Here is a 25,065-nt window from a genome sequence, read left to right on the forward strand (position 1 = left end):
TGGATATCATCATATAGAGATCCTGTGTCACGTAGTGATGAATAAAATAAACACGTGTCCAACGCAGGAGTCCACCGGTTAAACACACATTGTTCATTACATCCAGACACCGTCATACACCTGATCCTGATATTTACACCTTGTTAAATATTGGTTAAATATCAAGTCTCTACCTGCATCATTGCATGAACTGTCAATGATGACTAAGACCACTCCCCTTCCCAAGGTATATAAGGACTCTCTTTTCCCTCCAAAACCAAACTACACCCGGCAGAACAGATTATTGATGTGAGTATAATGGATGTTTTTTTACATTGTATTGTCATCATTATCATTGAAAGATTTGCCTGTAAGTTTGATATATTTATTTATTTATGCTAGATTGGAGAGTTTATTCTGTTGAGTAAAGATTAAATGAAGTGCAGATTGTGGATGCATTAATGATGTAAATCAGGTTAAGTTTAACCTAATTTGTTATTATTGAGTGTGTAATAGTATTCAGATCTGTGACATTTTCTTTCAGTGACAGTCATCAGCTTGTTCTTCTCTGTGTCAGCCAATCACCACATCAGCAAAGGTATTTATATTTCAATTTATTATCACAATTTCATCTATTTTTACTTTTAATAATACCTAATCCTATCTTTATCGTGAGGACATTTTGGGGGAGGGAATGAGTCCCAAGTGCAGGAGTTATAGTTCCTCAGGGTCTTTATCGTGAGTGAGGGGACAACGTAGCGGGAGATTGGCCAGAGAATCGGCGCAGTGGGGGTGGTATTACATTCATTTTACTGCACTGTTGTGATGAAAAGAGAGCTGGATAATCTATCAAATATTAAACCATATCTATATTTTATAATACACTTATAACTAGCAGGATACTTTAATTTGATATATGGCTCATTAATTATCAATTGCAGTAGCTGAGGATTGCACATTTAATGCACAGCTGGATTTGCAGATTTGCAAATAATTGATTTAATGTGTTTTGTGACAGGTTGTTTTCAGAAGTTTCAAAGAGTTAGTAAAAGAGTAAAGTAAAAGTTAAAACTTTTTCATTTAAGTATCTATTTTTTTGAACATTTTATTTTTGATTATATAATAATATGTTTGTCTATTTTGGTTTTATTTTGTAGTTGAAAATTGCTCATTTAATACACATTTGCAGATTTGTTCAAAGATCTGCTGAAAAACAAGTAATTAAACTGATATACTTGTTTACAACAAATACAAATGCTGTTGTATTTTGTTATTTTTCAATTCAACTTCAGTAAACCACACTTAGTGCTTCACTTTGAATATGAAAGTTTAAAATAAATCTGTGATTTTAGTACCCTCTAAGGTTAAAAGGTGACTGGTTTGGTGTAAATAACAACTATATTAATACAGGGGTTTACCAAGTCCAGGGGGCCAGAACTCTATGCTAAAACATTTTTGGCATGTGAGCAAGGATGGATTACTGAATGAGCCTACCGGGCCCAAGAGGTCAAGGGGCCCTGAAGCCCAAGTAGTTGCGTGAAGTCACTGCCTCAATAAGTCAAAAAGCAAAAGGCTATGAATCTGGACAAATTTAGGTATTACGCTTCTCCAGCTGACCATCCCAAAAATGTGCCCGAATACAGGAAATCACATCTACCAAATTCAGAATTTTCTGGGGAAGTACCCCCAGACCCTCTCTCCCCGATTGCACCCACTTTTACACAAATAGGGTAGGGGGGGGGAGGGTCCTTATGCATCTGTGCCCAGCAGGACAGTAGTTCATAATCCGTCACTGTATTAATACATAACCTCACTGTATTAATTTATAAAGTAACATTATAGCGTGATATTTGTGTCAATAATCGTCAAGGACAGGTGACTCCGCGTGGTGGGAGGGGGCCCCCAAATCAAATTCTGCTTAGGTCCCCCAAAAGGCTCGGGCCGGCACTGATTGCAGTCATTCATTGTCTGCCATTATTTCCTTGTATTCAGTTTCTTCTTTACTTTGTTAAACGTCTTTCCACAGATGGCATCAGTCTTTCCGTTTGCTTTGTTGCTCTGTTTGTCCAGCGGACTGTTGGCTGCATATGTAAGTACACTCTTAAGAAATAAATCAGAAAAATAACACAAAAAAGATCTGGCAGCTCATTACCCAGATTTTGTGCCATAATTAAAAATGGAAATTTGGTGTGTAGCTGCATTACAAATGAATGTTCTGTTATTATAAACAGATTTTAATAAACAGTTTACAATCTTCACTTTTGAGTAAATGTCGGCCCTGTTCAGCAGATGTTATTGCACATATAGATACTACTACTACTGATGAGCCTCAGCTTTCCATTTTTATCAATAATAATTGAACTCATAAATGTGCATTGTAAATTGTGAGCTGATAAAACCTGTGCAACAGGGACCATATTCGTATAACATCTAAAGCTAAATGTAGCTTAACTGCCTGAGTTAGATGGTGATTAACACTCAACAGTAGACAATCAGACCAGTCTCACCAACCATAAATGCAATTGGCTGTCAAAGTATTGTGTAACTTATAATAAACTGACATTTTTGTGATCACAGTGTTGTGAATAAAATAAAATGTCCTGCCCAGGTCAGAACAGTATCTCTGACTCGTTGGGTTGCTCTGATTGTAGTCTTGCATTGCCAGCTCTATCTCCACAGCGCTGTGGAGGAACAATCTGTAAATGAACAGTTGTCGATATAGACTAGACTGATTATTTTTGGCTTGTTTGTTCATACAGGGTGCACCTTCCTGCCCTCCTTATTGGACTCAGTTTGGCTCTCGCTGTTTCGCTTTCTACATCCAGACAAAGACCTGGATCGATGCAGAGGTACAGCAGTTCTTTCTATCATAACACATGTATGCTAAATACCAATGTACTCTAATACTTTACTGCAGTAACACTACTAATACCACATAATTAGAAGATAGATCAAACACCCCCGAGGCATGAACACCTGTTGATACCAATGATACTTACATAATTTTTCTTAATAAGTAACATTTTCTGTGCAACAGAGTATTTTTACAGTGTGGTATTAGTAGTTTTACTGAAGTAAAGAATACTTCTTCCACCACTGATTAAAAGTATTAAAATGTGCCCTGTGACTGTAAAACTGCCCTGAGATCTGTTAATAATGTGATTATGTTTTTTTCCTAAACATTTTAAACTGATGATATTGTCTCCATTAGACCTTCTGCCAGACAACTGGTGGGAATCTGGCTTCCATCCACTCAGATACAGAACATGCATTCCTCAAAGCCTTCATTTTCCAAGTGACCGGTACACAGAGAACTTCCTGGATCGGAGGCACCGACGCAGTGAAGGTGAGATTTTTATCATCACACAGGAAGTGATGTCGATCGCCTCTCAGCCTGTTCGTACATATAGCTGTGAAAAGTAAAGCACTGTAATCTGTATGTATTCCAAGTATGTATTACTTATTAATACAGCAGCACATTGACTGCTGCTGTATAAGATTGTGAAGATCCTAGTAGGGAGGAGGTCTGGGGGGATGTTTGGCCCCTAAAACACAGGGCTTTCAAGCCGGGGAGCAGAGTTCATGTCCTGCAAGAAGTTAAGGAGAAAAAAATAGACTTTCACCCTGTAAATGAGTGTTCATGTCCCATGAAACTAGTCGTTTTGGTGTCTAAAAGTAACTGTCGTCGCTGCATGACGCACAGTACCCAGCTCACTGTCACCTTTCCTGAGCTAAATTTAAATGTAATGTGACCGGCAAGCGGTCGCCTAATTTCATAGGATTTCATACAAAAATAGGCGATTGTGCATACGTTTTCATACGATATCTTACAAACCCATTCATGAGAATACGTTGGGTCTCATGAGTTGTTGTAGAAAATAAGAAGTCTTGTGGCCTGAATGAGTATTACAAGAACAAAAACTCTTGATTTCACTTTGACTTTAAAACAATCTTTCTCGTCCAGGAGGGTACGTGGTTGTGGTCTGATGGATCCAAATTCAACTACAAATGCTGGAATGCGGGGGAGCCTAACAACCTCAGAGGGGAGAACTGTCTTGCGATGAACTGGGGCGGAGGTAAAAAAACATTTAAAACATCTTGTTGTATGTTGCACTTTTAAATGTAAAAGTTAAATGTAATTAGTTTCATTGGTTGTAAACTCTCTCTACAGCAAACTGGAACGACTGGGCTTGTAACAACCAGGCTTCTTTCGTGTGCTCCAAGAACCTGTAACTCTAACGAGCCATCATGATGCCTCTACAGCTCATCTATAATCTCTATCATTGATTCTCTTTCAGTTTGTTCAGCAGACAGAAACAGCTCTCTGCTGACAGATGACTCACTTTCACTTGTTTATTATCTGAAGAGTTAGGGAACAGTTCACATTTGGGTTTAAAATTAGACAGAAACTGGCTCACTGAGCTGGACAAAAACAAATCAGTAATAGGACATTTAATCTACAGTAAATAACACAAAATGAAATACAGAAGACATTTGAATATTCACAAATCTTTTAAATTTTAGTTTACTGAATATTATCTGTTATGAACAGCGCCCACTCATCTGATGAAATATTAACACACTAATTAGATTTCTCTCTGAGAGTTATTGTTCAGATCGATACAACTCTCATGTGTGTATGCTAAATATGAAGTTCCCTTGAGCAGACGTTTGCTTAGCTTAGCATAAAGACTGGAAACGGGGGGAAACAGCTATCTTAGCTTAGCATAAAGACTGGAAACAGGGGGAAACAGCTAGCTTAGCTTAGCATAAAGACTGGAAACAGCTAGCCTGACTCCGTCCAAAGGTAAACCTACCAGACATGAGTGGTGATGATCTTTTTATCCAAAATGTCCAGATAGAAAATAAAAGTGTATATTTTGTCGGACCTTTCTGTGATACAAGAGGAGAATGTAACTGTAATAACACTTCATAATAACTATTAATAATTCATATAGTGCACTGGTTTAATGAACTGGTTACTTTTTATTCTTAAAACTGATGTGTTGTGTTCTTTATTCATCTGATTTCCTTTTCTATATAATCAACTAAGCATTCAAAAATAAAAGACATATTGTCACAAAAACAGTGTCTGGTCCTGTTGTTGTTTTCTAAAAGGGACAAATCATTAATATTGACCCTGGGGGCTTGAACTCACAACCTTTGGGTCTAAAGACAAGAGCTGATCTCAGTGAGGTATTGGCCAGGTGATGAGACAACTGGCTTCATGACATCAAATAGACAATGTGCAGGACTGCTTCAAAATGTTGATGATGAAATACTGTCACTAATTTCACTTTGTCTAGTAAGGTCTGTTATTTATTTTATTATTATTATTTTTTAGATATTAGCTCCCTGAGATCAGCACCTTTGGCAGGTGCTGATCTCAGGGAGCTATTATGTGGGTGATGACACAAATGGCCTCACAACATTTAGTAGACAAAAATGCATCTTACTAGAAAATTGAGAGAATTTGTGTACTGTGTTTAGACAACATAGAGATGCCTGTAATGTATTTTCACAAAGATCAATTAGTGACAAACTGATGTTTAAAGATGCTCTGTTTTGCATTGACTGCAGTAGCGTAGATGAGGACACAATCCTCGCTACTGCTGCACCAAATGCTTGCTCGGGGGAAATTTAAATCGTTGTCTTTGTAAATTACAGTGTGGTGTAGACCTTCTCTATCTGTAAAGTGTCCTGAGATAACTCTATCATATCATATAATCTGTTTTGTTGTGCATGATCAAAAACATCAACCCCCCCCCACCCACACACACACACACACACACACTTTTTTTTTTCCGCAAACACACCCTACATATAGTGGCAACTCTCAGACAGCTTGAGAGGTGATTTAACTGTCAAAAGGGTGAAAACCAATCCAAAGCATCAGAATAATAGCATCTAACTTTACTGAACAGCTGTGGCTGGAAATGGCAAAAGAAGACATTGTGTACATGAAAAACATGCAAAGCAACTAAATTAATATTATTCAACATATGGCCTAGCCTTTTACAGAAAATATTCACATCTAACTCCCAATGTAATCATGAACAATATCACAGTTAACTGTAAATTAATCAGACATCTTTCCCCAATGTAACAGATTACATTTACCTTTATTAACTCCGTTACATGTAACTAGTTCCTCCCCAACACAGTTTAAAAGCCAACAGACAGACAGTGATGTGGTAGCTCAGGGTCTCCAGCAGAGGGCAGACATGTTGTTTTATAGATCCAGCTGCTGAACCTCTGGATCTGATGATGTTTCTGCCTCTCAGTCAAGGGTGGAGGTTTGGTTTCAACATTGATGGGGGGACACATTATAACTGGGGGGTCTGGGGGTCGTCGCTCATAAAATAAAAATAAAATATTGTCTGTCAAATTCTTCATTTCCTGCATTCTGGTGAAATTTAATGCAACAATTTATGGTGCAAATGTCTTTATTTATGTAAAGGAAATGATTATTCTCCTTTATTGTTCAAAACTTTCTTCACATTCAAAACATCACACGTGTTTCAGGATGTGTTATTTTTGATGAATCATGTCCATCTCAACAACTAATCTGTTAGAGAATGAGACCTTGTTAAAGCCAGAAGCTCCAAAGTTTAAATCTACATAAATCTATCTTTATTTTTCACTTCCTGTTGTGTTCTTTAATCACACACAGTTCTATTTTGACGTACATGTTTTGAGCCCCCTCAAACGTTATTTTTACCTCCTTTCAGGAGTGGGTTTTTCATATTTTTTGAGGGAGACAAATCTACGTCTTCTAAATATTGAAATCTACACCTATGATCTCAGTGGATCAACTCTGCTCACAGCTGGAGACCTCTGATGATCAATAAAGCTTTATCATCATTATTTATTCATCTTTTTCATGCTTAAGTAAACAGAACACAAAGGCATCTAGAAAAATTATGAATAAAGGCAAAATATATACAAGTTATCTTAAATAGTAAAACAAGTTTTTAAAAACCATTAAAACAGTGATTAATGTAACATACTGTCCCTGACTAGAGGATTTTTTTGGCATTCCATAACTCTTTCTGAATATTGGAAATCCAAACGCATCTTGCGCGGTTTACGCATGAACAAAATCCCGTCATTTGGTCTGGATGATAAATCCTTCATGCACAAATGGGAACAAATTCTGAACAAATGCTCCCTTGACCTAATGCTCTTGATAATTGAGAAGTCTGAACAAGACAAATTAAAAATTGATGTGAAATGGGTAGAACATGAAATGAAGAGCAAAGTTAATGCCGATATGTTTGCTGAAGCTACAGAGAAAATCTCTTCCATGCTATCCGGATTTGTGAAGGATTTACAGACCTACAAGATAAGAAAATATGAACGGGATACTAAAGATTATGCAGACGGGACAGTGTATGATTGGCAAAGAAGCAGAAGGAGGTTTCCTAGGAATAACCGCCCGCCCCTGCCCAAGACGAACAGGTACATGCCTCTTTCAACAGCGAGTGAGAGAGACTCCTCTGATGATCTGAGTGACGTCAAGGAGGTGGCGGCCTACTACATCCTAACCCTATGTCTTTTCGGGATCGAGGCTACAAACACCAAAGACAAAGACGAGGCGGGGCTCAAGGGGGAAGAAGAGAAACCCCGCCACCGACGCGTTGGTCCCCACAGAACCAACAGAAGAGACTGTAATCAACATCTCGGACTCGGCCCTTTTGGATACAGAGAAAGCAGTGCTTCGGAAAGGACTCTCGTTTGCCCTGTCTAATTTCACCAACGCTTTCTCTCTTAAAGTGGACCTGTTTAAATTCTTTAGACAGCTTCATCTTAAACATTTCTTTTCTAGGTTCAATGTCTTGTCTAATAGTGATAGTGTAAGCAGTTCACAGCTTACCATCATACCTTGGGGATACAACTGATGTTTTGAATTTGATTAATGATTGGAATTGAAAAGCAATGATATTATTGTGTCTTTGGATGTGCAAAGTCTTTATACATACCCCACCACATAGGTCTACAAGCCATGTCGCATTACCTCGCCAAACGTCCCACTGATGTTCTGCCTCCATCAGAATTTCTTGTAAATCTAATCGAGATCATTCTATCTAATAATCTCTTTAAATATTCTGGCAATTTTTATTTACAACTTCAAGGGACTGCTATGGGGAGTGCTTTTGCACCCTCTTATGCCTGTTTGGTGATGGGTTTATGGGAAGAAAAATATATACACAATATTGAAAATAACCCCTTTCATTCCAAAATATCACTGTGGCGCAGATATATAGACGATGTTCTTTTAATATGGAAGGGTACACTTAATGAGTTAAATAATTTTTTGACTTATGTAAATTCTTCCACAGATTATTTGTCCTTTACTATGGAATGTAATAATCAGTCCATTGATTTCTTAGATCTTACTATTTCTAAGGACGTCAATAATATTTTACAATCTACCATCTATCGCAAACCCCTTAGTAGGGACACCCTGTTAGGAGCCGACAGCAATCACTCGTCTCATCTAGTCCGTAACATACCAGTGGGCCAGTTTTTGCGAGTCAGAAGAAATTGTAGCACCACAACTGATTTTATGTCAAAAGCAGCCCAGTTAGCGCACCGTTTTGGAACAACGAGGATATGACACAATCTGATATTACAAAAGCATGGGACAGGGCTCTTAGTACAGATCGCGCCTCACTGTTGAAGAAAAAACTTAAGTCACACACAACACCTAGAGTATTTTTTTTCGACCGGCTACACTCCAGAAGCAGGAAGAATGAAAAATGTTATTCGCAAGCATTGGCATGTTCTGAAGAGTGACCCGACACTCAAAGACATATGCGCTAATCCGCCTAGGTTTATATTTAGGCTGGCAACATTCGTGACCGATTGGTACATTCAGATATGTCTAATCCACCTCTGACCACTTGGCTCCCCAACCCACCTTTGGGTTTCAATAAATGTGGTAACTGTGCGGAATGCTCCAAGTCGACCAATACGAAGGAATTTTCACATCCTCGCACTAGCAAGAAATACTCTATCTCTTCATTTATTAATTGTAACAGTACACATGTAGTGTACCTTCTAAAGTGTCCCTGTGGACTGGCTTATATAGGCCAAACAAAACGTCAACTCAAACTAAGAATATCTGAACATAAGACAGCTATTAGTACCCAGAATTTAACATATGCTATGGCGAGGCATTATAAGCAGGCCAATCATGGCTCCCCCGCATCACTGAGGTTTTGGGGAATCGAGAAAATCATACCCCCATCCAGGGGTGGTGATATCATTAATAAACTTCTATGCGTTCTGGATACATACACTCAGCACTTTAGAACCTCTAGGTTTAAATGAAGAATTTAATTTAACTTGCTTTCTCTAAGTCAAAATATGTTAAAGTATAGTATTTAAGATGAATATACTTTTATTTCCATTGTATTGTGAACATTTTATATTTGTTACATATCAACATTGTTACCTATCAACATTGTTTTTTTAATTCACTTTTGAACTGTGTGTGGGCATTTGCCCTTTAATGACTGATTGAGTGTAACACCTTGGTTGAGATGGGTGTATCTTCAGGCAGCTAACACGCCCCCCTTACGCACCTGTCGATGATTCTTATTAAGGGCTTCATTGCCCATTCTCTCCTAGGACTCTGATGAAGATATAACTGCATCGAAACGTTATTCACTGTTTTGCACCTTAAGTAATAAAACTATCAAGTAAGAAGATATCTATGTTGCACCGGCTATTTTTTGTTACTTTATAGTGATTAATGTAAGTTAGCAGCATGAAACGATTGTACAAAATAGTAATTCAAGTTCGTTCAGTCTTTTGAAGTGTATGTGTGTGTGTGTGTGTGTGTGGGGCAGTCTTTACAGCTTCCGATAATAAGCTATTTTTCAGCCCATTTGTTTTACATGTTATTGCTCTGTGCCTACTCTCGGAGGGGAGGGGTGAGAACAGGCAGTGTCCAGGGTGGGATGGGTCCTTTCATATTACAGCTGGCTTTCTTTTTCAGTCGGCCTGTGTAGATGTCCTGCAGAAAGTGGGATGTTCAGTACACCTTGACCAGCTGAAATCTATCATCACCTCCTTGGTCTTAGTTATTAAGGTCTAGGTTGTTATGCTGACACCAGTGAGCCAGATGTTGTACCTCCTGTCTGTAGGCTGTTTCATCGTTGTCTGTTATGAGGACAACTACGGTGGTGTAGTCCACAAATTTGATAATGGTATTGGACACAGCTGCATAGCTGTAATTTAAGAAGTGATGGGGACAGATTGTTCAGGACGAGGATTTTTTTTAAGATTATTTTTATATGCATTTTTAGGCCTTTATTATTATTATTATATATATACAGTTTAGACAGAGAAAGCAGAGAGAAAGGGGGAATGACATGCAGCAAAGGGCCCAGATTGGAGTCAAACCCGGGGCCTTCATTGAGGACTGAGCCTCTGCATATGGGCGTGCGCTGTACCAGCTGAACTACACAGGCGCCCAGGAGGATTTTTAATGAAAGATTTTTATCCATTTGTCTCTCCAAATCACAGATTCCAACTAGCCTACATTTCATTTGTGAAAACACATACATTTTCAGTAAACCGTTCCATACTGTTTTACTGCATCTTGCCCAATAGGAGAAATGTTAACATTTAACTGGTGTAGGGGGGTCTGGGGGCATGGCTGCGCGGATAAAGTTTTGGCCGTAATAGTCAAAATTTGGTGGTCTCAGGCACATTCTAATGCCACTGTTCCAACATATACACTGATCTTTATTATTGCATATTTAAATGAGTTTTCCTCCCTATATTTTTGTATATATTTTCATTATATATTTCTTTCATTATTGCCTATATCTATATGAGTCTATCAATCAACTGATGCAACCTGAGTAACGTGCACACACGCCTACTTATGGTGCGTTCAAATCAACTCAGTCCTGTGTCAAGTGTGGGGGACGGAGGGCACTGACATGTTAAGTGTGGGCGACATGTGCACCGCGTAGCCCGTGTCCACTAGACCCTTGATTGGAGGTGTGAATTCAGGAGCAGTGGTGTGTGAAAAGGTTGTAGAGGAGGGTGCAGAGGATGCATCCCTGCAGCGTTCCTGTGTTCAGAATCAGAGTTAAGGATGTGTGGCTGCCTATCCCGACGTGTTGTGGCCTGTTGCTCAGAAAGTCAGATATCCAGAAGCATAGTGAACTGCTCAAGCCCAAGTAGCCCACTTTTTGCATCAGTTTGTATGGGAGTATTTATTTACGGAGTGTCTATTTGCACCCCAGGTACAAATAGCCTCGGCCACACAGCTGAGCTATTCACACCCTGTGACGTAACAACAAAAACACGTTGCTCTCGTGCACCGAAATCATGGCGGACGTTCATCTTCCATGACTGCAGAAACTGGCGTATTAGGAAATTTTTGTCTCTAAAGTTGATAACAATCGAATTTCTAGCGGAAAATGGATACTACAGTTGCGCTTTCTGTCTTTAGTGAAAGCATACAACCGTTAGTTTGTTAGTTAGTACCTATTTTTTGTATACAGTATGGTTACCTAGCAACCGAGGCTTGAAGACACCAAGTGGTAAACAGTTGTACAACATTCTCCAAGAACTGATAGGTGAGTGGTTAGAACACTGAGCTTTGGTCTGGGAGCCTGGAGTTTGATTCTCTGGGGAGGTGATTGTGTTTTTTTTCATTTTGGATTGGATAATTTGCATGCAATTGCGCAAGTCAGGGCCCGCGAACGTGAAAATTTTTTTGCAGGGTAGTAGGGGAAGACTCATGAATATGCCTGCTCTGGTTGGGTTGGTTAGGTTTAGGCAAGAGGAATGGGATTGGTTATGGTTAGGGTAAGAATGTTTGGGCGATAATATTCCAAAAAGGTGTAATACATGAGTAGTATGGATAACTGTGTGCAAATATATGCCAAGGTACTGTAAATGCACAGGGGTGCAAATAGCATACATTGATATTTGTACCAGACGGGGTATTAATAGAACACATTGCTGTGTGCACCGGCGGGGTATGAATAGCATTCATTTCTAATTGCACCAGGGTACGAATAGCTCTTCTAATTGCAGCAGGGTATGAATAGCATACACTGCTTATTGTACCAGGGGTGCAAATAGCCTCACCCATTTATTTATCTTTCAAAACACTTGGCAATGATGGGGGTAAGAGCAACTGGTCTAAAAACAAACACATCGTGAAAGACACCAAGAGATTTTTAGTTATTCAAAAGAAAATATCAACAGAAAACTGCACTTTAAAATGTAACTGTCATTCTTTTTTTTAGTGGTGCCTTATACTGTATATTCAATTCAATGTTAAATGTGTTCAATAAACGAAAGTTGGAAATTATTTCCTTTCACTTGTTTTAAAAGCCTAAGAGCCCTAAGGGATCGTCCACGATAATAAACGGCACCTCTGATTAATATTTAGATAATTTGATAACGGTTTAATGTAGCAAGTTACCGATTTTTCCTGCTAAAAGCTAAGGAGTTAGCCATCACAGGGGTGTCTTTGGTGTCTTTGTAGCCTTTACAGAAGGTTTTCTATCCAGCCTGGAAGTTGTGCCTCTTTTCGGAGTTGTTCAGCAATACATCCAAACTCGTATATCCAAGATTTATCCACTTGATGTCCATAATTTATCAATTTTCCATCATTTTTGCCGCTAGCTCGATGCAAGCTGCCATTTTGAATATCCCATGATGCTTTGCGAGATTGTGTTGACGTCTTTCAACCAATGGGAAGGCAGGCTCCCTTTCCTGAGCCACATTAACCAGCTCCGACTGGGGGATCCCGAGGCGTTCCCAGGCCAGGTTGGAGATATAATCCCTCCACCTAGTCCTGGGTCTTCCCCGAGGCCTCCTCCCAGCTGGACGTGCCTGGAACACCTCCCTAGGGAGGCGCCCAGGGGGCATCCTTACCAGATGCCCGAACCACCTCAACTGGCATTGCTGTGTGTGTGATTTCAATAAATATGACATTATTATTTTGATTATTGGCATAAGTGAATGTCATGAGGGCAAAAGCGTTTGGACTTTTTTTTAAAATATTTATATATTTAGTCAACTGTATAAGTTCTTCACAGTGTGACTCCTAATACATATGGGAACTGATTTAGACAGGAGATTGGCTTAGATTGTATTGATATGTGTGTGATATTTATATATATCTGTGAGATTCATGTTCCGTTTTATTTATTTATTTGTCTTTAAGGTCATATAACCTTTTTTTTACATTCAAGTGACCTCACTACGGCACAAATATTCTAATAGCCCAGTTTCTCCTGAAAAAAATTATGTTCATAAATTGACTGTAGACAACAGGGTTGATGTTTTACAAGCTTCTATAGAAAATAAAACCAGACGGACAATGAACTGTAAAAATGACCTTAGGTATCTGAGCGTTTTAAATTAAACAAGCAATTTGTTGTATTTTAGCAGAATACTGAAAGCAGGAGAACTGGGAACACTTTAATATCTGATTTTTTTTGCAAGTTATATCGTTATTGTGATATTCAACAACTTTATCACATATTCAATTTGTGTGTATTTGCTGTTGTTTTGTGTCTTCATGGTAATTGTTGGGCTCTTTTGCATCTTTATGTGACTTTTGTGTCTTTATGTTCTTTTTGTGTGTTTTTGAGGTCATTCTCAGGGGTTTTTCCACGAATTCCAATGTATTTGGGTTATGATATCCCATCCTCGGAAATATTTGAGGCTCTGCATACCCCTTTGGCCTCATTTTCAACATGCAGAGTAAAAACACTTAGTTAGGGTTATGGATGGGGAGATGGGGTTAAAAAATTTACGTTTAAGTGACAAAAAGGACAAGAATAGGTCACAAACCCCAGTCTCCTGGGGGAAAGTGCTGTGTTGTTTGACCCATCCACCCAAAAACCCTCAAAGTGCTTTTTTTATTTGTGTGTGTAGAATCCACCTTCCTTCACCTCAGTTGGCAAACCACTCTAACCAGTCATGTGTTCAGCAGGGACTTAGAGTTTAGTATGGCACTACGGATATGATATTGGATATATACGTTTGAGTGTTTAAACTGCCCACAGTATTAGATCGAACCGGATATGATATCCGTGTTGGTGTGTTTGAACATCAAAGCTGCCAAAAAAACTCACATTGAGGACAAGTTGGTATTGTTACAATTACAGACTGTAAGTGTGTCCTGGCAAAGTTTTTATGTCTTTGTTTTCCTTGTTTTTAGCTCTTCAAGTCTTTTTCAGGTTCAATTAGCTCAAATGTCCCACTTGTTTGCGTTGTATCTGCAGGTGGCTGATGCAGGAAGGAGGGTCTGATCAACCAAAAGGTCTGCGCCAGGCGGGATGCAGGTAAGGATCTCGACGCATGGTCTGCAGGGTTTTCCCCTGTACGAACATAGTGCTATTATTCCGGCTTCGAGGACTGGTCGATATGTTGTACTCTATTGTGGACGTATGTGTAAAATCGTTTGGACTAATTACAAATATAACTACATGCTCTCTGTGTAGAACTTGGTGGTCTCCAACTGCAGGTCTAGCTCGTCCTGGATGAGATCTGCCATCTCTACTGTTAAAACAGCAGCACACAGCTCAAGCCTTGGGATTGTAGAGTCAGACTGGGCTGCTAGTTTTACCTTGCCCGTGACGAATCTTACCTCGACTTGCCCATCTTCTTCAACTGCTTTCAGGTACGCCACAGCACCAATGGCCTTGGTTGATGCATCCGAGAACACACACAATTCTGTGTGCACTGCTTTTGTGAGTGAGGTTGTCGTGTATATACGTGGAACATGAAGCTGTTTTAGGTCTTGGAGCGAATGTCTCCAGGATTCCCATCTGCTTAATTTATCTGTCGGTATATCCCAGTCTAAAAGTTCAGATGTATGTTCTTTGAGGAGAGCTCTTCCCTGGATCGTGACGGGCACTAGCAGAGCGAGCGGAACAAAAACACTGTTAACAGTGTAGAGGATTCCACGTGGTGTAAAAGGTTTGATCATGGTCCACACAGACTAGGTGAATCTGTTGGTTGTGATCTCCCAGAGCAGACCTAGGCTTCTCTATGTGGGTGCTGTTTTTCTCAGCACTCGCTCAGATCTAAGTCTTTAATCACTGGGGCACAATCTTTGGGCAGAAAAGCCTTCATGACTGCAAGACAGTTTGAGGCAAACTTGTGTAGGCGCAGGTTTGATTCAGCGAAGGAGGCCTGCACAGTGTCTATGATTGGTTCAATTCCACGTGAATTGTTCTTTTAATTTGGATCCCCATTAGCTTCAGCATGAGCTAAAAGCTATTCTTCCTGGGGTCCTGCAATCTTTCTTGTGACAATACAACATTACAACATCACATTAAACACAATACACACACAGACATTATTTCACATTACACAAAATTTCACAAAATAAAACTCATATTTAAATTTTACAGCTAATGCAATTGATCAAAAGTAAAGAAAAAGATATGATGCTACTCCGAATTAATCTATTTTAAGGAATAAGAGATAACAAAAAGCCCTATAACCGATTCACTACCAAATTGGTATTAGATGTTGAAATGTCTTTAAAGGTAATATTTCTTGTGATTTTTTAAAACTGTACAGAGTGCTTTATTGTTTAATATTATTTGGGAGAAAGTTCCATTCACACATTGCTCTGTATGTAACGTTGAATTGATTTGGTTTTCACTTTAGGTAGAATAAAAACAACCTCCCACTGCATGAGTGTTTTCCTCTTTATGCATGTTGAAAATTTGTAATTAAATCGTTATTTAAAAAATAAGACTGAATCTGTTAGTAAACAATTCTTTCCATTATTTTACCTAGAATTGGTAATAAACTCATTGGTCAACTGTTCCATCGTTGTCCCGATATGACAGGCCGGTGAGATAACCATCCTCTTTAGGGCCTTGGATCTCCATAAGCAAATCCACAAGTTCACGTAATTTGGAGTGATCCTTAGCTGAAATGGTAGGAAAACTGTTCAACTGCTGAAACATTGACCATTTAATGATTTCAGGGGCAGCATAGCATTCAGGTAGTCTCTCCCATGCTTTCTGTAAAGCCAGATTAGGGTTGCTGACATGCACTGAATGCATGCGTTTTACCTGTTTGGGAGATTCCTTTCCCAAATATTTAGTCATTAGATCCAATTCTAGCGTTGCTGTGAGGTGAACTTTGCCAGCTGCAATGGTGAATCAGGAGTACCATGCACGGTAATTGTTAGGCTTATCATCAAACTGAATTGACGAGGTCTGGTCGTACTAAATACTGTGCTAAAGGCTCAGCCATAGGTGGCTGGAGGAATATGTTGGGGAGTATATGACTGTGCATGTACATTCATAGTGGGGTTTGTTTTTTTTTACTTTAACTTTCCTCTCAACTCCTTTTTCCATTTTTAGGAAACGTCTGATGAGCTGAATGTTATTCCTCTCTTCTTCGGTGGTCCTGCGACTATAAATCCCTTGTGCCCCTTGCCCTCTCCCCGTTTTGTAATACCGTTTGGGAGAGGTGAGTGTAATTTATTTTTGGCTCATTCTTTATCTGAATTCATCCCATTATTTATTGTATTATTGTATTGTATACACATTGTTCATTACATCCAGACACCGTCATACACCTGATCCTGACATTTACACCTTGTTAAATATTGGTTATATATCAAATCTCTACCTGTCTCATTGCATGAACTGTCAATCATGATTAAGACCACTCCCCTTTCCAAGGTATATAAGGGACTCTCTTTTCCCTCCAAAACCAAACCACACCAGACAGAACAAAGATTATTGATGTGAGTTTAATGGACATTTTCACATTGTATTGTCATCATTATCATTGAAAGATTTGCCTGCAAGTTTGTTTATGCTAGATTGTAGAGTTTATTCTGTTGAGTAAACATAAAATGAAGTGCAGATTGTGGATGCATTAATGATGTAAATCAGGTTAAGTTTAACATAATTGTTTATTATTGAGAGTTTAATGCTATTCAGATCTGTGACATTTTCTTTCAGTGACAGTCATCAGCTTGTTCTTCTCTGTGTCAGCCAATCACCACCTCAGCAAAGGTATTTAAATTTCAATTTATTATCATAATTTCATCTATTTTTACTTTTAATAATAACTAATCCTGTCTTTAATGAGAGGAGAATTTGGGGGAGAGGGAATGAGTCCCAAGTGCAGGAGTTATAGTTTCTCTTTATCGTGAGTGAGGGGACAACGTACCCTGTGTGCAGTTCTCACAGCCAGAAAAGAGTACTTTGTAACAGACTTAACAGACATTAAGTCAGAGCTGGTCCACCAAGATCTCGTCTGAAGTGAACTCTGATCTGTTCTCTCCCTCAAGTTTTTATCCTATCCTCACAGGGAGGGTGAGAGAGTCTTCTTGTTTCTAGGCAAAAACTGTTATCTTACACACACACACACACACGCCAAGGTCGGGGCCTCCGTGTGGCACAACTTCCTCTTCCGTTCTCGCAACCTTCAAACAATGTACCTCTATGCCTTGAAAGCCTAAACTATTTTTATGACTTAAGCTTAACTTTCTGTGCATCAGAGGTCACCCGGAGTACTTCTAACCACTTCCAGTAGCACATACACATATTTTGTTAATAAAATATTCCTACACCCCACCGTTGTGATGAAAAGAGAGCTGAGCCAGAAGGCAAAGCTCTCGATCTACCTGTCAATTTCTTTCCTGACCTCACCTATGGTCACGAAGGCTCCCACGACACGACCCCAGATAAGCGGATGACGATGGATAATGTATCAAATATTAAACCATATCTATATTTTATAATACACTTGTAACTAGCTGGATACTTTAATTTGATAAATGGCTCATTAATGATCAATTGTAGTCATTCATTTTCTGAAATTATTTCCTTGTATGCAGTCTTTTTACTTTGTTAGACGTCTTTCCACAGATGGCATCAGTCTTTCCGTTTGCTTTGTTGCTCTGTTTGTCCAGTGGACTGTTGACTGCATATGTAAGTATACTCTTAAGAAATAAATCAGAAAAATAACAGAAAAAGATCTGGCAGCTCATTACCCAGATTTTGTCCCGTAATTAAAAACGGAAATTTGGTGTGTAGCTACATAAAAAATAAATGTTCTGTTATTTTAATAAACAGTTTACAATCTTGTTGTCGGCCCTGTTCAGCAGATGTTATTGCACATACAGATGCAAATGCTCATATAATGATGCTTATTACTCATGGTTTTGTTTACTTGCTGGTTGTGCTGTTTGCAGCACATTAAAGTCAACTGCACAGCTGTTCATTGTTAATTCTGCTACTGATAAGTCTCACCTTTCCGTTTTTGTTAATAATGGTTACACTAATAAATGTGCATTAAAAGATGTGAGCTCATAAAACCTGTGCAACAAGGACCATATTGTATGTATATTATATATATAACATCTAAAGCTAAATGTAGCTCTTAACTGGCTGAGTTATATGGGGATTAACACTAAACAGTAGACAATCAGTCCAGTCTCTCCAACCGGAAATGTAATTGGCTGTTAGTCTTGTGTAACTTATAATAAATTGACATTTTTGTGATCACAGTGTCTTGAAGAAAGTAAAATCTCCTGCCCAGGTCAGAACAGTATCTCTGACTCGTTGGGTTGCTCTGATTGTAGTCTTGCATTGCCAGCTCTATCTCCACAGCGCTGCGGAGGAGCGATCTCTAAATTAACCGTTGTCGATATAGACTAGACTGATTATTTTTGGCTTGTTTGTTCATACAGGGTGCACCTTCCTGCCCTCCTTATTGGACTCAGTTTGGCTCTCGCTGTTTTGCTTTCTACATCCAGACAAAGACCTGGATGGATGCAGAGGTACAGCAGTTCTTTCTATCATAACACATGTATGCTAAATACCAATGTACTCTAATACTTTACTGCAGTAAAACTACTAATACCACATAATAAGAAAAAAGATCAAAACACTCCCAAGACATGAACACCCGCTGATACCGATTCTACTTACATATGTTTTCTTAAGTAACATTTTAAATGCAGGACTTTTATTGTAACAGAGTATTTTTACAGTGTGGTATTAGTACTTTTACTGCAGTAAAGGATCTGAATACTTTTTCCACACCACTGATTAAACATATTAAAATGTGCCCTGTAAAACTGTTAATAATGTGATTATGTTTTGTTTTTCTTGACATTTTAAACTGATGATATTGTCTCCATTAGACCTTCTGCCAGACCGCTGGTGGGAATCTGGCTTCCATCCACTCAGATGCAGAACATGCATTCATCAAAGCCTTCATTAACCAAGTGACCGGTACACAGAGAACGTCCTGGATCGGAGGCTTTGATGCAGTGAAGGTGAGACTTTTATCATCACACAGGAAGTGATGTCGCTCATCTCTCAGCCTGTTCTTATGAAGAATTCATACATATAGCTGTGAAAAGTAAATCACTGTAATCTATATGTATTTCACATATTTATTACTCTCAGCAGCACATTGACTGCTGCTGTATGAGAGCGTGAAAACATGTTTTAACGGTCGCCTAATTTCATAGAATATTAAAGATAAAATCTTGAACTGCATCTAAAGATTTTAGATTGTTATGCAATTAATATTCTAGAGCTACAACTTAACATTCTAGAACTGTAATTAACATTCTAGAAGAGCATGTTACAATTCTAGAAGTTCAGCCTAACATTGTAGAACTAATTATCTTAGAATGTTAAAGTTACACTCTTGAACTACATCTTAATATTCTAGATCTTCATACAAAATTAGGCGATTGTGCATAAGTTTTCATACGATATCTTACAAACCCATTCATGAGAATGCGTTGGGTCTCATGAGTTGTTGTAGAGAATAAGAAGTCTTTTGGCCGAAATGAGTATTACAACAAAAACTCTTGATTTCACTTTGACTTTAAAACAATCTTTCTCCTCCAGGAGGGTACGTGGTTGTGGTCTGATGGATCCAAATTCAACTACAGAAGCTGGAATGCGGGGGAGCCTAACGGCTGTGTAGGGGAGAACTGTATTGCGATGAACTGGGGCGGAGGTAAAATAAACATTTAAAACATCTTGTTGTATGTTGCACTTTTAAACATAAAAGTAAAATGTAATCAGTTACATTGGTTGTAAACTCTCTCTACAGCAAACTGGAACGACTGGGCTTGTAACAACCAGGCTTCTTTCGTGTGCTCCAAGAACCTGTAACTCTAACGAGACATCATGATGCCTCTACAGCTCATCTATAATCTCTATCATTGATTCTCTTTCAGTTTGTTCAGCAGACAGAAACAGCTCTCTGCTGACAGATGACTCACTTTCACTTGTTTATTATCTGAAGAGTTAGGGAACAGTTCACATTTGGGTTTAAAATTAGACAGAAACTGGCTCACTGAGCTGGACAAAAACAAATCAGTAATAGGACATTTAATCTACAGTAAATAACACAAAATGAAATACAGAAAACATTTGAATACTCACACATCTTTTCCATTTTAGGTTACTGAATATTATCTGTTATAAACAGCGCCCCCTAATCTGATAAATATTAACACACTAATTAGATTTCTCTCTGAGAGTTATTGTTCAGATCGATACAACTCTCATGTGTGCACGCTAAATATTAAGTTCCCTCAAGCAGACGTTAGCTTAGCTTAGCATAAAGACTGGAAAAAAGGGGAAACAGCTAGCTTAGCTTAGCAAAGCATAAAGACTGGAAACAGGGGTAAACAGGGGGGTGGGGTAGTCCACTGGTTTAATGAACTGGTTACTTTTTATTCCTAAAACTGATGTGTTGTGTTCTTTATTCAGCTGATTTCCTTTATTATATAATCAACTTAGCATTCAAAAATAAAAGACATATTGTCACAAAAACAGTGTCTGGTCCTGTTGTTGTTTTCTAAAAGGGAAGAGTCCCGCACACTGACCATTACGCAAGCAATAATTTATTTAGAAAAATACAACGTTTTGGTCTCAGACCTTCGTCAGGTAAATTTTACCTGATTTACCTGATGAAGGTCTGAGACCGAAACGTTGTATTTTTCTAAATAAATTATTGCTTTCGTAATGGTCAGTGTGCGGGAATCTTCTCTAAGCTTTTGATCTGCTACTTTTGATCATATCCTACGCACCTGCCCGACAAAAGAGGTGTGCAAAAAAGCTTTCTTACGTTTTCTAAAAGGGACAAATCATTAATATTGACCCTGGGGGCTTGAACTCACAACCTTTGGGTCTAAAGACAAGAGCTGATCTCAGTGAGGTATTGGCCAGGTGATGAGACAACTGGCTTCATGACATCAAATAGACAATGTGCAGGACTGCTTCAAAATGTTGATGATGAAATACTGTCACTAATTTCACTTTGTCTAGTAAGGTCTGTTATTTATCTTATGAATTTCTGAGACAAAATCCGGGGACATTTTCAGCTCAGAAGCATAAATACCTCCAAAACAGGTAATGTTTTTATCTTTGTAAAACTTAAAACGGGGACACTGCCCCAGGGGTGTCACTAGACCTATAGCTGCACTGGGGCACAAGCCTCCCTAGGGGGGTCCATGGTCATGCTCCCCTGTAAGAAGATTTTGTCTATTTTAACGTTTAAATGCATTCATCTGGTGCACTTTGAAAAGAAATTCAGAAGTTAGACTTGATTATTCTTATCTATATATATCTTATTATCTATATATATATATATATATAATTCTGTCAAAAATTAATGAAACACTAGGTTATACTAAGTTATTAGCATGTCGTTGTCTAGACCAGTGGTGGAATGCAACTACTTCAGTTCAAATGTTGAGGTACTTGTACTTTACTTGAGTCTTTTCTTTTCATGCCACTTCCTACTTCTACTCCGCTACATTTCAGAGAGAAATATTGTACTTTTTACTCCACTACATAGTTACTTTACACATTAAGATTTCTGCACACAAAACACATGTAGTTTATAAAATCTGATGTTTTATTCTAAAGTAAACTAGCCAACAATATAACAGCTACAAGTCCAGCTGAGATGATTAGACCATTAAACACACAACTGGTTGGATCCTTTACACTTTCTACAATGGGAGGATTCTTCTTTACTTTTAATACTTTAAATAATTACTTCTACTAGAAAATTGAGAGAATTTGTGTATTGTGTTTAGACAACATAGAGATGCCTGTAATGTACACACAGTACACATATTCAGCATTTTCATGCAGTCCTGCCCCTTGTCTACTAAATGTTGTGAGTCCATCTGTGTCATCACCCAGATGATAGCTCCCTGAGATCAGCACCTGCCAACGGTGTCAAAGGTTCTGAGTTCCAGCCCCTGGTGTTACAAGATGATCATACATATATCTAATCAGGTATTAAGCTGTGGACAACTGTCCTGCATGTTTTAAATGTGTAAAATACTCTGTTACAGTAAAAGTCCTGAATTGAAAATGTTACTTTAGTAAAAGTATGTAAGTGTCATTATAAACTTAAAGTATTAAAAGTAAAGAAGAATCCTCCCATTGTAGAAAGTTTAAAGGATCCAACCAGTTGTGTGTTTAATGGTCTAATCATCTCAGCTGGACTTGTAGGCCGTTATATTGTTGGCTAGTTTACTTTAGAATCAAACATCAGATTTTATAAACTACATGTGTTTTGTGTGCAGAAATCTTAATGTGTAAAGTAACTAGTAACTAAAGCTGTAACAGATGAATGTAGTGGAGTAAAAAGTACGATATTTCTCTCTGAAATGTAGCGGACTAGAAGTAGAAAGTGGCATGAAAAGAAAAGACTCAAGTAAAGTACAAGTACCTCAACATTTGGACTGAAGTATAGGGTGACCAGATGTCCCCGGTTTCCGGGGACAGTCTCCCGTTTCGGTGACCTGTCCCCGGCTGGAGCTGTCCCCGGAAATGTCCGCGGTTTTCACCGTGACTGACAGACCCAAAATTGGAATGAAAGAAAGAAAACATTGACCAAACGTATAGTCGTGCACCCTACACATGCAGGCTCAGCCAGAGCAAGCGCTGCTTATAGCTCAGAGATGTTCTAGAATGCCCATATTTTACGATGCTAAAATTACTGTTTATTTACATGGTAGTACATACTCTGGTGGGTTTAGTGAACGCAATTTCGCGGACTTTTTATGTTTAAAAAAAGGATCTTACTCTTTCACAGAAAGGTCGACCTACTTAGAAATCCTTTCCATATGTTGTCAGAGACTTAGAATATTAATTGGAGCCTGTCAGTGGCAAAACGAGCACTTTCATTAACGTGAATACAAGCTGGACAATTGTCGCAGCTTGTTTCGCCGTTGTAGTAGTATGTAAGTAAGTATGAAGTAGCAGCAGGGGCGATTCTAGGATCAGACCTTTTAAAGAGAATGTGACACGGATATAGTGCATGCAAAAGTGTTAACCCCCTTGCTGTGACAAATGGTTTGCGAGAAAATTAACATTGAACTTACATGAAATGTTATCATATTTGCATTCTGCATAAATCTCTGCACACCTATAACTCTCTGTAAAATATCTCACAAACTCTTCACTCAACACAACAAGCGGTTCCCGGATAATTCAGTTTTGAAATTGCAACAAAATTTCTACATGGTCTCCAACTTTGGGTATAAATTATAATGTATTCTCATGTAAACTATTTATGTCAGCACAGACATTTTTGGAAATTGCTTAGCCAGTGTATCCCACCATAATGGTTATTATATTTCCAGATTCCAGACAATCTCACTTACTTACTTATATATATCCCACTTACAAATATGAATATATATTTCTACTGTTATGCTTTCCAGTGACATTAATGCAAAATTATGAAGAAAAAACTATGGTTAAAATTCTGAAGTGCAAAATAGCTCAGACTACGGCACAAATATTTCCATCCATAGATAAGAATAATCAAGTCTAACTTCTGAATTTCTTTTCAAAGTGCACCAGATGAATGCATTTAAACGTTAAAATAGACAAAATCTTCTTACAGGGGAGCATGACCATGGACCCCCCTAGGGAGGCTTGTGCCCCAGTGCAGCTATAGGTCTAGTGACACCCCTGGGGCAGTGTCCCCGTTTTAAGTTTTACAAAGATAAAAACATTACCTGTTTTGGAGGTATTTATGCTTCTGAGCTGAAAATGTCCCCGGATTTTGTCTCAGAAATCTGGTCACCTTACTGAAGTAGTTACATTCCACCATTGGTCTAGACAAAGATATACAGTATATATATATATATATATATATATATATATATATATATATATATATATATATTACAATCCTGCATTTGCTTTGCAATTCCATTGACCTGGGTGGACTTCATAAAATCAATAACAGACCTTACTAGACAAAGTGAAATTAGTGACAGCATTTCAACATCAACATGTTTAAGCAGTCCTGCACATTGTCTATTTGATGTCATGAAGCCAGTTGTCTCATCACCTGGCCAATACCTCACTGAGATCAGCTCTTGTCTTCAGACCCAAAGGTTGTGAGTTCAAGCCCCCAGGGTCAATATTAATGATTTGTCCCTTTTAGAAAACAACAGCAGGACCAGACACTGTTTTTTTGACAATATGTCTTTTATTTTTGAATGCTTAGTTGATTATATGGTAAAGGATATCAGATGAATAAAGAACACAACACATCAGTTTTAAGAATAAGAAGTAACCAGTTCATTAAACCAGTGGACTATATGAATTATTAATAGTTATTATGAAGTGTTATTACAGTTGCATTCTCCTCTTGTATCACAGAAAGGTCCGACAAAATATACACTTTTATTTTCTATCTGGACATTTTGGATAAAAAGATCATCACCACTCATGTCTGGTAGGTTTACCTTTGGACGGAGTCAGGCTAGCTGTTTCCAGTCATTATGCTAAGCTAAGCTAGCCGTTTCCAGTCATTATGCTAAGCTATGCTAATGTCTGCTCGAGTGAACTTCATATTTAGCGTACACGCTTGAGAGTTGTATCGATGTGAACAATAACTCTCAGAGAGAAATCTAATTAGTGTGGTAATATTTTATCAGCCGCTGTTTATAACGACAATATTCAGTAAACTAAAATGGAAAAGATGTGTGAGTATTCAAATGTTTTCTGTATTTCATTTTGTGTTATTTACTGTAGATTAAAAGTCCTA

The 25,065-nt window shown here is 38.3% G+C and overlaps 2 protein-coding genes and 1 long non-coding RNA gene across 6 annotated transcripts; 2 read left to right on the top strand and 1 right to left on the bottom strand.

Moving 5' to 3' along the window:
• Nucleotides 1-283: 283 nt before the first annotated feature.
• Nucleotides 284-4,406, top strand: LOC116062633 (galactose-specific lectin nattectin-like). 3 transcript variants are annotated; one of them, XM_036004010.1, is made up of 6 exons: nt 284-288; nt 2,006-2,068; nt 2,739-2,828; nt 3,191-3,325; nt 3,944-4,055; nt 4,139-4,406. In XM_036004010.1, exons 2-6 carry the CDS (start codon nt 2,006-2,008, stop codon nt 4,210-4,212), a joined length of 474 nt encoding a protein of 157 aa, XP_035859903.1. In that variant the 5' UTR covers nt 284-288; the 3' UTR covers nt 4,213-4,406. The 3 variants fall into 3 exon arrangements, with proteins under 3 accessions (XP_035859903.1, XP_035859902.1, XP_035859904.1); XM_036004009.1 differs by lacking the exon at nt 284-288 and adding an exon at nt 507-577; XM_036004011.1 differs by lacking the exon at nt 284-288 and adding an exon at nt 509-577 and having other exon boundaries at nt 4,151-4,406.
• Nucleotides 4,407-4,826: 420 nt separating this feature from the next.
• Nucleotides 4,827-24,889, bottom strand: LOC118495549. Its single transcript, XR_004898001.1, has 3 exons — nt 24,563-24,889; nt 8,416-8,418; nt 4,827-4,977 (listed from the first exon to the last, which is right to left on the bottom strand). It is a non-coding gene; the product is annotated as an uncharacterized LOC118495549 (long non-coding RNA).
• On the top strand, nt 16,694-20,341 carry LOC116036688 (galactose-specific lectin nattectin-like). Of its 2 annotated transcripts, none has more exons than XM_036004012.1 (7): nt 16,694-16,744; nt 16,965-17,018; nt 17,877-17,939; nt 18,701-18,790; nt 19,157-19,291; nt 19,878-19,989; nt 20,074-20,341. In XM_036004012.1, the coding sequence occupies exons 3-7, from the start codon at nt 17,877-17,879 to the stop codon at nt 20,145-20,147; spliced, it is 474 nt and encodes a 157-aa protein (XP_035859905.1). In that variant the 5' UTR covers nt 16,694-16,744; nt 16,965-17,018; the 3' UTR covers nt 20,148-20,341. The 2 variants fall into 2 exon arrangements, with proteins under 2 accessions (XP_035859905.1, XP_031136124.1); XM_031280264.2 differs by having other exon boundaries at nt 20,086-20,341.
• Nucleotides 24,890-25,065: the final 176 nt, after the last annotated feature.

This window comes from Sander lucioperca, chromosome 8, assembly GCF_008315115.2.
Source record: "Sander lucioperca isolate FBNREF2018 chromosome 8, SLUC_FBN_1.2, whole genome shotgun sequence".
Taxonomy (NCBI): Eukaryota; Metazoa; Chordata; class Actinopteri; order Perciformes; family Percidae; genus Sander; species Sander lucioperca.

Excerpts from the sequence above, each read along its gene's own strand:
- LOC116062633 (XM_036004010.1), top strand. The coding sequence starts at position 2,006 with ATGGCATCAGTCTTTCCGTTTGCTTTGTTGCTCTGTTTGTCCAGCGGA. Across the intron at positions 2,069-2,738 it reads GCGGACTGTTGGCTGCATAT|GGTGCACCTTCCTGCCCTCC; the intron begins GTAAGTACACTC and ends TTGTTCATACAG. Across the intron at positions 2,829-3,190 it reads AGACCTGGATCGATGCAGAG|ACCTTCTGCCAGACAACTGG; the intron begins GTACAGCAGTTC and ends TGTCTCCATTAG.
- LOC116036688 (XM_036004012.1), top strand. The coding sequence starts at position 17,877 with ATGGCATCAGTCTTTCCGTTTGCTTTGTTGCTCTGTTTGTCCAGTGGA. Across the intron at positions 17,940-18,700 it reads GTGGACTGTTGACTGCATAT|GGTGCACCTTCCTGCCCTCC; the intron begins GTAAGTATACTC and ends TTGTTCATACAG. Across the intron at positions 19,292-19,877 it reads GAGGCTTTGATGCAGTGAAG|GAGGGTACGTGGTTGTGGTC; the intron begins GTGAGACTTTTA and ends TTTCTCCTCCAG.